Below are 15,165 nucleotides of genomic sequence, written 5' to 3'. Positions count from 1 at the left end.
ATGGTAAGGGGGAAAATAGGTAGATATAAAGAAGAAAAGGAGAAAGACGGGTAAAGGGAGGGAAGGAAGGAGGGACAGTTGGGGAGGGAAACACTGTTATTGAGAAACACCTGGCCATATATGTGTTTGAAAAAGAGAGGGTTTGTTACCTTCAGAAGAAGTTAAGCCCTTACTAATGTCTATTGAAGTAGAAAAAGCAGTGAGTATTTGGAATTTTATTCTCCTTTTTTTCAATTTTTTTCTCAGACAAATGGAAGTCAAAGTCACACAAATATCATGAATTGATCCTTTCACCTTGCTTTCCCCTTAGCTAAGAAAAGAATTCTGAGGAAGACTGACTTTCCTCAAAGTTTTCTTCAGACCAGGCTTTATCTGAGCATCCGACATTGAACTCATTACTCCGTATACCACATTCCAGGTGAGATGCACCTCGATGACCCAGAGATACAGCTTAACAAGTAACACGGCTGCCTGTGCCAAGGCACAGGCAAGGTTCTCAAAGGCTGAAACTGCTGCTTCATCATGTGTTTGTGCAGCGAAATTTAAGACCCCACTTGTTGCTTATCCAACAATATTTTAAAGGGATCTGGGATTCAGTAAATGCAGGAGCGTTCTCAGTTTCAGACATAAATAATATCTACTTTAAAAATCCCATATGATAATAATAAAAGGACTCTGAGCCAGCGCTGACTTGAGCTTTACTTCTTTTGAGTAACTGCTAACTTCACACATGAGGAATACTTTTTTTCACTTACCTCAAATTTTTCCAAAATGAAAATATAGGGACATATAATCTTTATTTACTTACTTATGATGCAGTTTCCTAAGAACTGAAATGTGGTAGGGAAAGCTATATCCACAAATTCTGGAGATAAGAAACCTGTATTTGAATGGAGCTGTATTTGAAAAGGATGGTCAAGGGAATCTTACAGACTGAAGTTGTGATTTAAGGACTGGCGAGTATCTCTTTTTGCACTCTCCATAACTCTGTCTTCCATTTTAAAAACAGAGATTACAGACTATTGAGTTTTCTTTCCAATTCAGATTCTTTTGGCTTTTGACTTTTGAACACTTCATGCTAAATTGATACAACATATGGGTGCTATATATGAATGCTACATGAGAAGATAAAGTGGGTGGTTCCATTGTGTTTTCTTTTCAGCAACTGGTCATTTTCCTTTATCTCTGTTAGCATCCATTTCCTGGTTGCACAAAAGATGCACATGAGCTCACTGATATGCTAAATTCTGTCCAACTTGTGATGGACCTTCTAGATCCAATGAAACCACCCATGTTAAATCCAGAAGAGATCAAAAACTTAAACATACCCATAACAAAAAGCCCAGGTTCATATGGATTCATAGAATAATTTTACCAGACCTTCAAAAAACTATAATCATACTGCTGAAATTATTCAAAAAAGAAAGAAGAAACAGATGGAGAACTCCCAAACTTCTTCCACAAAGCTATTATTTTTAAATACCAAAAATAGTTAAAGACACACACACACAAATAAAAACTACAGGCCAATGTTCCTAAGGATCATAGATGCAAAAATTCTCAATAAAATTCTTGCAAATCACACATACATATATTTCCATAAGACCATCCACCATGATCAAGTTGGCTTCATTCCAGAGATGCATAAGTGGTCAACATATATAAGTCAATAAATATGAAAAAATTTTCTCTATGTAAATATTCACATCTATCTTAAATGGGATCTCAGGAAACTTTAATTCCATATCTTATTTTTAATCTTTTAAAGGATATGGCTGTCAGTTCTCAGTAATTGTATATTTTACTACTATGCAACTCTACAAAAGAATCAGTTTTGTTGGTAATTTAGCTACTACAGAAAAGGAGTAGGAATGCTGAGGGATTCAGATTTGATGAGAGGCATCCCAAATGCCAGGTTTGAAATGTTAACATGGAAGTAGTCATAATTCTTCTTTAATATAATTTAAAGGGACTGGGAAAACAGTTATGAAAAAAAGAAATGACAGTAATAGATTTGTAGAACTGGCTGGTTGTTTTTTGTCTGTGTATTGGTGTGTATGTGCATGCAAGTATTTTTGCTTATTTGCATAAGTGTATGTAGGTATACATGTGTGCGTGTGTGTATGGAGGCCAGAGATCAATGTTGAACATCTTCCTCAATCTCTCTCCACATTATTTTTTGATTCATGGTCATTCATTGAACCTGGACATCCCTCATTTGACTAGGCTGGCCGAAGAGCCATCCCCAGGGGTCTTCCAATCTCGGAGTCCCCAGGGCTGGAATCACAGGCTAGGGATGGAACTCAGGTCCCCATGTTTGCTCAATAGGTGCTTTATACACTGAGTCATCTGCCTAGCCCCTAACTCGTTTTCACAAAGCAATATGAATATTATTTTGCTTGTTCCTTCCAATTACTCCCACAAGGTTTAGAAGTACAATAAAACACTTATCTGTATAAAATAAACTAGCAAAGGATTTGCAACTCAAAGAGATTTGTTAGCGAGAAATCTATGCGTGCATCTGGTAGCATTCTAACAACATTCAGGTACATGCTTCTATAGGGTCCAGTTCTAGGAGACCAAAACAATAGGCTATTTAAATACAGAATGTGACTTCCCTGTTCACTGAATCTACAAGAATAGTGAAAACTGTGGTCTTCCCAAGCAGGCAAAAATTAAATCATGTCAATATTGGGCTCTGGAAGATGAGCCAAAGTGAACAAAAAAGATTTTCCAGTGGTAGTTCCACGTCTGACATTTTTAGTAAAATGGACAGGATTTTCGATAGTCACAAATACATCATCTTTTTCACTCACCAGAAGTGGGGTACTTTGAAAAATGAGGATAAATTAGCATTTAGATAACTCCCTCCTCTTTCTCAGCTCTCATTTCTCAAATAGTTGGTTAATATTTCACAAAATTTGAAACTCTCTTTTCTGTGATATAACAAGACCCTTCAGGTTTGACCTTTTTCTATACTTAACTAGAGATTTTAAACTCCCTGTTTCCCTCAAGGAACACAGGGAAGCAATTCATGCAATTAAACTCTATTTTCTACATCTCAGTAACCTTCCACCCTTAACAGGCAGAAAATCACCTATAGTCACTTTGAAAACTAAAGGATGTGAGAGATTCGCCCCAAGGTAAATTTCTCTTTCTGTATCTCCATCTCTAACCCCGGTTGCTCCATTAAAGCTAATTCCTCTTAAAGACAGTTTGACTTTTCCAATTAAGCCATTGATTTAAATTACTTCCCACTGAGTCGTGAGAATATTCCATTTTCTCTTTCAGGGCTTCTGCTCGTAGGAACACATTCCCTGATCTGATCAAGCTTATGAAAGGAATGTCAAAATTTATAAACTAATAATGTAACTAATGGCAAAAATAGAAGGAAATTCTGGGGTTCATCTAAGACTTACTTGGGCTCTTCACTAGGTATTCCATAATGCAACTACATTGGGGGAGTGAGAAAGTGTCTTCCTATATCCCCAGGTAGCCTAGAACTCGAAATATAGGCCAGGCTGTCCTGGATCTCACAGAGATCCACCTGCCTCTACATCCTAAGTGCTGGGACTATAGGTTGGTGCCTCCATACCCAGCCACTACAAATATTTTGTAAACCCAAACAGAACTTAGTAATCCTTTCTCATAATTGCTTTAAAGTTTTGGATTTGAAATTTTTAATTCCCTGAACTACAAATGTCTCCATTAAAAGGACTAATAGAATTTGGATGCATAACATCAGAGTAATTTAAACCTAACAAAAATTAAAATTTTAAAAATTCATTATTCATCAAATTTCAAGTTCCAAAAAGGTAAAAGTTGTAGAACTGTAAAGACCTTCTGGCTATGACTCTTAATTAATAACTCCTATCATTATTCTATAGAGCTCTTTAAAATACTATCTTTTCTCACCTAAATTTCTATAGAACAACTGCACTATGATTAACTTAATCAAGGCAAAAGAATATGGTGGATATAAAAAATGGATGTTAATCCAATCCTTCAGTGGAACACCAGATACATCAAGAACTTTCTATGTACTCTATTAAAAATCTTAAAAACCTGATATAATTTCATGTTTCTACAAACATTCAAGATATACTGTCTTTTCATAGGCATTTTACCAATCAAAACTGAAGCAATAATAGCCCAAGATCATATAACCAGGAAACTGGGACGCTTTGTTCCAGCTCCAGGTTATTAGCCTCCGATGAGCTATAACCACTATATTAAGATGACTTTTTTCCCACAAAAACTTGTGGTGCTAGAGCCAAACATCTTATCAAACAAACAGCTTCATTTTTCACCACCAATCCACCTGCTACCTAGAAAACAAAAGATCTCTAACAATTCAAGTTTAGCGCTTATGCAGACTGCAGGCAGTTTTTGTTAGAAAAGAAAAATCCCTAGACTTTTTCTCATAAAGTCAATCAGTAACAAATAGCTATTGAGTACAAACAGTATGTGGGTGCTGTGTACGGGACTGGAGATGCAGCAGTGTAAAGGCCCATGGCCTCATGAAAATTCCAATGACATTCCCACAGAATACATATTTATCATTTGTACTGATTTCTTAATGAATTGCAGCTGCTATCACAGATACTATATTCTTTAGCCCTCTCAACTCTGGTGGCTCTGGCCTAATTTACTCAGAAGAATACTGAACTTCAGTGTAGTGAGGTCATTTGTCCCTAGGTGTCCTATCCATGATGTATGCATAAAAGGCAAGATGGCTTAAGTCATTACATCATTACCACCATAGAACTCCAAAATCTCTACTTTGAATCATTCCCTTCGTCTTTCTAGCAATTTCAAAAAATAACTGTATGTGTGTGTTTGGTGGGTGAAGTAGGAAATTTACAGTGAAACTATTTAAGTTCAGAAATATGCGTATATAGTACCACAGATGCTTTTATGTGGAATTCACAAGTCTTTGCTGAAAACTAGCTGCTCACCCTACTACTGTCAAAAATATATTGTTCTCTGTATCGTTTTCTTGAATGTGGTCCCAAATATTCTTCCTTGACTGTGCAACTCAGTTTTTCCTGTGCAGCTTTCTGTATCTGAGTTGTTAAAGTTAGTCAAATATGGCTGTACTGATACTGAAAACAATGACTCAATTGCCATCTAGATTAAGTTATCCTTTTTCAAGAACAGTCTGGAATTTTATAGGAAGTTACAGTCAGATTTAGCTTCAGATAACTTATGCAATTTTCTTTATGTTCTTTTTATTTCTTCTTTTTCCCCAATTTCTAAAATATCTATTCCCATTAATAAAAATGAACAACTTCCTAATTTATACTCCATAATGAAATTTCCTAGCTGAGAAAGACTGCTAAGTATCAGATCTTGAAAAGACATGTCTTATCATGGTTTCAAATAGGCAGCAAAAACAATAAAACTGAGAGTGATAGCCACTATCACTTGATTGTGCAAACACAACATGCACACCCAACAAAAACACGACCCCAGAGCCACATATGAGTAATAACCCACAGTCACCCAGGTAGGGTCATTTCCAGTTCAGAAACAGGTCACAACATATTAGGTGTTCATCTTTGAGTGTTTTTTAATGTGCAGTCCATTTACTGTCTCACTAAGGAGGAATTTTTTTATAGACTTAAAAGATTCAGTGGACAACCAGCATGTCATGTCACAGCAGAGACCACCTCAGATCTCTGTTCTCTATATTTCCAATACAGATTTGGGACTAACTTATAAGCAAAAAGAACACAATTTGGGGGACACCATGTGAAAACTCTAGAAAAATTAGCCTGCAATCCCTTCTGCATGGCTTTCTCCTTTCATGTTTTAGCTATGATACTCACTTATGCCCACAGCTGTTATGAGTTTGATTGCAAGTTCAGGAATTTCACACTGAATAAAAAATGGTTCCAGAATATAACGTCCAAATGCCAGGGATATCACAGCAGTTGCTCCAGGGCTAAAAAACAATATAATTAGGTTAACTACAGAAAATAAATATCATTTTCATTAAAATTTTTCTATCTTCAGGTATTAATACCTAACATGTGAAACACATTCAGCATGAGAGTCTATTACTTTTAGGACTCTATATTTAATTAAGTTTCCACAACATTGCAAATGAAAGGGTGGCTATAAAATAGTGACTAATTTTTGAATATTTTTATGAAAATTAGAATTAGTAAGTGTTCATTGCCAATATATGTCTAAATAACTGACTTTGTTTCATTCTTATTTTTCTAGTAAAAAACATCAAAGCCAATATGAATATTCTTAATTCCATAAAAAGATTTAGATGTAACGTATAAATTGAAAAATGAAAGTACTCTTCTAATTTTAGACAATTAAGAAACACATGGGGTTAGGGCTGAAGAGATGGCTAAGTCAGTGAAGTGTTTGCTGAGCAAGTGTGAGGACTTGAGTTCACACCCCCAGAGTTCATATGAAGGTAAAATGTGGTAGCATATCCTAACCCTAGTGTTAGGGAGTTGGAGACAGGTCCTGGGGGCTTTCTAATCAGTCAGCCTAGACAAAATGGTGTGCTCCAAGTTCAGTGGAGACCCTGTAACAAAAAGTAAGGTGAACAGCCATGGAGGAAGACCCTCAATATCCACCTCTGGCTTCCACATGTGCATACACAGGTGAGCACACACACATGCTTGTACGAGAGAGAGAGAGAGAGAGAGAGAGAGAGAGAGAGAGAAGCATATAAAGAGACAGACAGAAACAGAAACAGAGACACACAGAGAGAAAAAGAAATATATGGAATAAGAAAACAAAATCAGTTTGGGAAGATAACAGCCTGGGCAGTAAGTCCTTCTATTTTAAGTGTTGTGTTGCCATAAAAAAATTGACTATGCTATTTCCTTCAAAATATACTCATATGCATATAATTTTCATACATGTGGAGCTCCATGGAATGGCCTAGCATCTCAAACCAGACTTCCCTTTCAGCTTCTTTTCCTTTTTGTGGTTATCTAACACCCAGGCCTGATCCCTGGGTTTTCAGAAAACCAACCCCATTATCTATTTCCAACCTTGGTTTGCTGGTTCCATTCACCACCATAAATTTCTTAGCTTTCTTCTTCCCCTAGAAACCCCCTTATCTTTTCTCCAAAGGAGAATATTTTTTGCTCTTCTCCGTCATTTACAAAAATTTCTGATTTTAAACTAAAATGTAATCATGTCGTTTCAGCACCTTCAAAGAATGCTTTGGTGGTGGTCAGATTTTGGGTGGACACATTCAGCTCTCAGCTTTTCCTGCCCCCTTTACTTGCCTTCCTCTCAAGACCAAGACCTGAACCACTGTGCCTGGAGCCTTTCAACTCACTACCTGTAAACTGGGTCTTGGTTCAGGTTTTTGGGGGGTCAAATCTGTCTGAGCCTCCTCTTAACTGCACCAAGCACAGCACTGAATCCTTCTTATCTACAGAGCTCGTCACACTAGTGATTTTATATTCACTCACACAATTCCTAAACTTATAACTCTTTCCACCCACTTTACTATGAATTCTAAGTACAAGCACTAATTTAATCCCCAATGCAGTGTTTAGTACAGTGTCTGTCATAAAGTAGAACTCAATACATATTGAGCATATTGTAAATAAGTGAATTCTGTTTAATAATCCTTGTCATGTTCTATTCAGTGACTTTTCTTTGCTTGAATTTGTTTCACAGGTTATTTCTAGCAATAATGATCTAATATGAGGGTGTAATTTTAATGCAGACTATTTGGATAACATGAATATTAATATTTAGATATCATGGATATTAATATTTAGGTATCATGGATAGGACTGGAGAGATAGCTTAATGATTAAGAGCACTTGATTGGGTTCCCAGCACCCTCATAGCTCAAAATCACTTTTATCTCCAGTTCCGGCAGATCCAATGCCCTCTTCTGGTTTTGGTGGACACCAGCCATGCACATGGTACACATATAAACATGCAGGCACTTCCACATTCACGTAAAATAAAACTAAATGAACCCTTAGATACCATGGATATTATGTTCACAAAAGAGAAGTGTTTGCCCTTCCTCAAGTCATGTGTTGTTTTGCCTGTTTGAAAGACCATCCTAGAAGTGTGGTTAAATATGAGAAAAAATGCATAAAAATACATTTAAAAGCTTCTGTAATTTATCGAGTTTACTTTGCTGCACACACACACACACACACACACACACACACACACACACCATAAAGCACTTTTTTCAAAATTAAGGCAACATCTGATTATAGGCTATTTAGAAACAGGAATCGTGACTCATTCCAATTTAGATTTTTATTCTCCCATTCACCATTCAGCAGCAATTTGTGGAAAGAATAAATTAATGAGTAAGCACCATATCAGTCTATTGTAAATGGAATGATCTTGCTCATAGTAATACTGAGCGATTAGCTAAGGTTGCACAACAAATACATGAATAAAGGTAGATTGAATTCCAACTACATGAGGCTCCAAAGCTCAACAGCCTGACAGGCCAATATTCTAAGTGAGTACATTTGAATTCTGAACATTTTATACTCAAAGAATATAATCTTATACTTTCTATACTTATTAAGAAGGAATTTATATCCAGGCTACACAGGACACTAATATAAGTATCTTGAAGTTATAAAAACTGTAAGACCTGCTCTTATGTACTTGAAATGATTGTAGCTCTAACAGGGAAACACAACATAGCTATCTAGACTATTAGGTGAAATATAGGATATTAAGTTCAATGCCAAATCAGAAATAGAGGTTATATTTTTTTCTTCATAAGATTAAGAGATGAAAGAAATACTAGGAACTATAGTAAACCAGAAAACTGTGGAAAAAGTTAAATTTAAATTTTGAATCATACATATGGTTAAGATAATCAAAAAAAAGTCAAAGATATGTCCTGGGTAGGGGGATATTAGGAAGCCAAAAAAATAAATACTCTTTAATCATCATCTAACTGAATTGATTTTTGAGCAATGCAGAATTGCTTAAAATGAGAATAGAGTTAGCAATGCAGTGTGTACTACTCTGAAACTCACTGCTAACACCATAAAAGTCATCCCTGTTCATAGACTCTTATGAGCTCTGCATTGTCACTTCTGTAAATGGCAGAGTCAAAACTCACCTGAGCTTGCAGTTGTGTGTGTGTGTGTGTGTGAGAGAGAGAGAGAGACATTTACAGTGAGAACAAGGCTCCCTAGTGATTTCTACTGAACTCTGTGATCAGAAAGTACAAGTCACATCCTATGAAACAGTTAGCTTAGAGCGCCTGTGATACTCTTAAACAACACATATGACATCACAGGTTCTCCACAATGTTGAAGGAAATTTGCTATTCAGAGTGACTTAGCACTATCCAGTGCCAAGAGAATCAGGAAGGGAAGCACATTCTTACAACAATAAAATCAAAAGATCTTTGCAACTCTGGAGCACTGATTTGCTTAATGTGAGGAAATGAATCATTTATGGTACGTAAACTTGATTTTGTGAGTGTGTGTGTAAAGTATAAGACTTGATGATACACTAAGTTGTTGGCACAGACATTTCTTAGTCACTAAAGTGAAGAAAAGTTAAATGGCCCAGTGACATAATTTGCAGTAAGAAAAATCTCCAATTCTTGGCACATTTAATTGTCTCTGGTCAGTCAAGGTGGATTTTAACGCTTCATCTCCGTTCAAATAAACATCTTTCCAGAAGTGCTAAAAATAATAGAAGATTAATGAAAATCTGTTTTATGTCCTAGGGTCTCCATGTTTTCTAATTAATTAAAAATAATGAAGATGAGTCTGAAAAGTGGTGAAATAAACAGATTCATTATCCCTTAATTTTTCATGTTCTTACCGTATTATGAGTAGCTCCACCCAGACTCGGACAAAAGCTAGTAATGGGCCGAAGACCTCCAGGATGTATGTGTAATGACCACCTGATTTCTTTATGCTTGTTCCCAGTTCAGCATAGGACAAGGCTCCTGCGAAAAGGTTGTGATCAAAAGATACAAATTTGATACACAATTAAGTTGTCTTGTGATGGAATCAGTACACAGTGTTTAAGTTGTAGTGCTATATAGCTATAAAATTAGGTCTGAGTAAAATTCTTACTCAAAACAGGCATCATCTAATTACTGAAAACCAATAAGTTCCTCTTCAAACTTCCTCACACTAGACATCTGGTTCATGTTAGTTAAAAAGGAAGGGCATTTTACTTGAAGTGGTGCATACAAACTTCTAAACCAACATTGTGTTTTGGAATTTGGAGCCAGAAAGCTGAGAGCAAAGGAAAAGAGGGGACGGATGTCAATGATTTCAACCTCCTTTATAAAGCATATTGCCTCACATTAAGAAAGAGAATTCTCTAAAACTCACATCATTATGCTGCAAACACTTTTAATAAGTGATACTTCTGTGGTAAATAGAAATAAGTACAAGTTATCTGTTCCTCAGGAAAATATGGACTAAATACCCTGAAAGACTTCATTTAATTTGTAGGATACAAAATCTTTTAGCAAAAAGAATCCTGCCTCAGTTATTCTGTTTCTAGAAAAGGTTTTCTTGGGTGTTTTGAAGTGCAAACCAAGGCATTTAAAAGCAAACTTTTTACAAAAAGATGGTGTAATATACATTCATTTACATAAAATAAAATTATAAAACTTAATTATAAACTAAGAAGTCAGTATTTAATGATAATATTTACATAGAATTGAGAGCGTTATATAAATCCCCAATGTCCTAAGAGTCATCCCCTTTAAAGTGAAAACATTGGGCTGGAGAGATGGCTTGCTCACTGGTTTAGAGAACTGACTACACTTGCAGAGGACCTGGGTTCAATTCCTAGCACCCACATGGTGACTAACAACCAACCATCTGTATCTCCAGTTCCAGGGGATCTGACGTCTTCTTCTGACCTCTGAGGGCACTGCACAACACAGGCACACTTACACACACGCAAACAATACACTCATACACATAAAAAATAAAAATAATAAACTATTTAAAAATAAATAAATAAAATGAAAATATTAACTTTCACCTCATAAAAGAATTGTGGGTATGTAGATGACAATGGCAACCAAAGACAGGACTGGGACATGATGAGCACCACACAAAACACAGCTATGCTTATTAATTTAATTGGAGAAATTCATTATGGAGAAAATGAAAAGTAGATCTTTGTGTCATGTCATAAATTCTATCTGAAGCCAGGCATGGTGGTGCACACCTTTAATCCCAGCACTTGGGAGGCAGAGGCAGGTGGATCTCTGTGAGTCCGAGGCCAGCCTGGTATACATAGTGAGTTCCAGGCCAGCTGGGGAACTCTGTCTCAAAAAGACCAAAACAAAACAAACAAACAAACAAAAAAACCACACCTCTATCTGCATCGCTCAGCACTCAAATATAACACAGTTTCTGGCCAAGCACCTTAAGAGGCCATGTGTTTGAAAAGTTCTTAGTAATCAGTACTATCTCACATAGAACTGCCAACATAAATATAAAATATAAAATTTAGTGAAATCTGAGTACCAGTTATCTGATTCCCAAGCCTAGCATTGTATCAGAATCACTTGGGGAATTTTTTAATTAAAAAGCAATCAAATAAAAAAGACTCTAAGACCACACCCTAGATGTGTTCTCTCAGCAAGAGAGTCCAGACTAATCCATAAGAATCACCCAAGATATCTCTGTTGCTTTTTAATTCTCAAAGATGATTCTAAAATAACTAGCTTGCAGATGACCTTTTAAGGACTGCTGGCATATTTTGTTTATTTAGAACTAAGTCTGTCTATAGTTTACATTCTTTTGAAAAATAGTCACGTTGGTAAGTTGTCCAGAAAAGCATATAGTGTAACACATTATTGGAAAGAGTCTTAAGTACCTCGGAATTTATTGTTGAAGAATCAATACCTAGACCTCTGCATGCTTTGCTGAAACTCTTGTATGGTTGTCCTAGGTTTAAATTGAGTTCTGGGGAAATGAAATTTTCATTCAAAGGTCTCAAGCTCCATAACCATTGTGCCCAGATGAAAAAAGGTTCAAAGCAAGCTATAAAAGTCCATGTATTAGCCTTGGCTTTCAAAACAGCTGTAAACCAAATACAGATGGTGCTCCATTTACAGAGGGCTGACAATCATCCTCCCCCCAAGTATGGTATGTTAAAAACACTAGACAGCAGAAAATGCATTTAACATACCTAGCCTAGGGAGCATCCTACTTATGTGCCTAAAGTGAAGCAAAATCATTGTACACAAAGTTCATTTTATAAGTGTTTATTATCTCATGTAATTTATTGAATAACAAGTCACTATTATTCACTATCACATGGTAAAAAATAGTCATTGAACCATTTAGGTTCAGTTTAGGACCAAATAAATATGGATTCTTGACTCTTATTGCCCATGTCCTAGAGTTTTAAAAGAAAGAACTTTTTTCCTTCTTGTTTTGCTTTGCTTTCTATTAGTGTGGACTTTCTGTCAAAAAGGCTACCAGTAATTTAATCACAGGTGGAGTGCAAATAAAGATGTCAGCTAATAGAAGAGCACTTCCCTTGAAGTTATTGGTCAAAAATGTCAACTCCAGTATATCCTCTCAGTCCACACTTAGTCTGTACCTTTCCTTGAGCCTTCGCATAAAATGAGCATATTTTCATCACACAAGTCAACATCATTTTAAAGATTTCAACACTCAAAGTAATTTATTTTATGACATCTGAATAACAATTTATTGCATGTGGAAATGGAATCGCATCATGGGAGCTGCCTATATATGTCTTCAAAGTCCAGGAAACTGGCCCTAGTTTTTCTGATTAGATATTGATTTGTTCTAAATATACCAAGTGTTGTAGGACGCTTAAAGCCTGAGGGAACACAAAGTCAATTAAGATCACCAGTTGAGTTTCTCTTTGTTAATCTGTACCTGCATATGTCAGAAACACTTTAAAGTGAATAATGGCTAAGGGTTCTTTCAGAGTTTTGATGATCACCGAACTCAGTGTTCTGCAGGATGGAGAGAAGAATGTGGAAAGGGACAACACACAACTGTCACCAAATATTTCAGAAAGTAAAATCTATTCACATAAGTAATACCATCAAAAATGATAATTCCTCCATTGATCTTTCTACAGTCAGACTTTTCTTCAAACTATTTCTTTGAAGCGTCTTCATCCTAAAACTGGGAATCTGACTTATGTGATTAACTGCCCCACCCCCCAATGGATTCAAACATCAGGAGATGTGAACACAAGAATGACTGGATCAGTACAGGTAGGAGCATCAGCTAGTACTTGGTCCCAGAGTTGTAAAGAGCTGGTCATTTTAAAATAGGATCTTTTGTAATCAAATATATTATGTTCAGATATGAGCGAATATTTACCCCACAGTATAAATCAAATAAATTCTCTTTGGCAATTCACCATTTCTGTCACCTTTACGTGAACTTTATGGTGATTTGCTCTCCTGATCAGGCATCCGTTACTTCCTCTCCACTGTTAATCCTCACATGAATAAAAAATAATATTCAAGCTTCTACCAGTTCTCTTCAGATGAACTCAGGGAACAGGTGGATAAATTATCTGTTTCCCTAGAGACCAAGCAAACTACAGATGAAGAAAACAGATCTAGACTAACATACAACTCAAGCTTTGAAATGCATATTGAGAAAATTTACAAGTATTAAGAAAAAAATAGAAAGAAAAAAGCAAGCTCAAGCCATCCCGATAGTCTCACTAACAGAGATTGAGCTACATCAATCACATATCCTTCCAAGTGAAGGACTTTTGGAAAGTAGAGTATTAGTTACTGACAAGCCCATGAATTTACAGTCTTAGAAAGGCTGAGTCCCACCCATTTATTTTGCTAATAAAAGGTCCCTGACACTTGTACAGAACAACCAGTTCTATGTGTAAATAGGCCACAGCCGCACCTTGGAAGGTGCTTCATCCAGCGGTGCCAGCTGCCAAAATGCCCTAAGTTGCCTCACTAAGCCCAAAGTTCTGCACAGAAGGCTTGCATGGGTTTTCTGGGTCAGCCAAATTATTCTTTCCTCTCATCACCACGGAGAAAAGTCACAAGAGCCTATCTCTGGCAGGAAAAGACAGTGTAGCCTGCAGGAAGGAATTTGAGAGATTCAGGCTTATGCCAACAGTCAACGCTGTGTTTGAGTAGTGCACATACCTGAACAACAACAAATAACCCAAAACATTGCGTGTAGTCTTTGCCATCCATTTACTCCTCAGAAATAACCTTTTGCTTCCCCAGCAAGCAAACTTTGCCAGAGAACCACGCAGCCCCCCGCCCCCGGCTCCCCCAGAGAAGTGCACTCACCAAACAGTGACAATACTCCACAGGCAGACCAAACAGTCAGTGACATGCCCACGCTGCCCGTGTTTTGGAGTATGCCCTTGGGGGAGATGAAGATGCCCGCTCCGATGATGGTCCCGATGATGATGGAGACCCCCCTCAGCAGAGTGATCTTCTTTTTCAGCACCACCTTCTCTTGCCCAGGTGCCTCCTGGCCACCCATGGGGGGCAGCCCCCCGCTCACATTGCCCTGTAGGTAGCCTCCTCTGGAGATGGTGGCCACAACTGGCTTTCTGACCATGGCAGTGCCACAACAGGGGGGAGAAAAAATAAAAACAGAGGAAGAAAAAACAAACTTTCAACTTTGGTTTCTCTAGGTGTAACTGATCACTATGCTGTCTCTCTTCGTCTTTGCTTTCTGTGTCTCTCTCAGCGCTTTTGTGTTCACAGGTGAAAACTCAGAGGTATATTTTAGCCTTCAGAGCTATCTAATTACGCCTCTGGAGCACCTGTGTGGCACGGGCTCCGGCCTCCCCCACCTCCCTGAGCTGCCAGAGTTGCTGCAGCCGCCGCCGCTGCCCTATCATTACACACCAGCTCAGCTTCCTCGTGGGCTTGTATTTATGCTCCCGCCTGTCACACCAACTTACTCTGCTACATGATGATGCAAATTCTCCAGGTTTGCATCAGCCACAGAAAACTCCAGCTTGAGAAAGCGCCAACATTACTCAGCTTTTTTTTTTTTTTTTTTTTTTTTTAACAGTAGCAGCATGTTGCTCAACTGACCCAAGATTTTCTCAGAACAAAGCACACACTTAAAAAGAGATCTCAACCAATCCAGTAAAAGTAAATTCGGAACAGACTTAAAGTAACTCTGAAGAGAGACGGGACTAGGAGCCTCT

At 37.3% G+C, this 15,165-nt stretch overlaps 1 protein-coding gene across 1 annotated transcript in view; it reads right to left on the bottom strand.

Annotated features, from left to right (window-relative positions):
- Positions 1-14,870, bottom strand: part of Slc7a11 (solute carrier family 7 member 11) — a 74,954-nt gene extending 60,084 nt beyond the window's left edge. The window contains 3 exon segments of the mRNA XM_008837821.2: positions 5,832-5,947; positions 9,817-9,943; positions 14,288-14,870. Of these exon segments, the coding sequence (XP_008836043.1) occupies positions 5,832-5,947; positions 9,817-9,943; positions 14,288-14,564 (520 nt within the window). The 5' untranslated portion in view covers positions 14,565-14,870.
- Positions 14,871-15,165: the final 295 nt, after the last annotated feature.

Source organism: Nannospalax galili, unplaced genomic scaffold (assembly GCF_000622305.1).
Source record: "Nannospalax galili isolate Female #2095 unplaced genomic scaffold, S.galili_v1.0 scaffold96, whole genome shotgun sequence".
Lineage (NCBI taxonomy): Eukaryota > Metazoa > Chordata > Mammalia > Rodentia > Spalacidae > Nannospalax > Nannospalax galili.
Note: the sequence above shows the minus strand (reverse complement) of the source record. Positions and strands in the feature narration are given on the sequence as shown.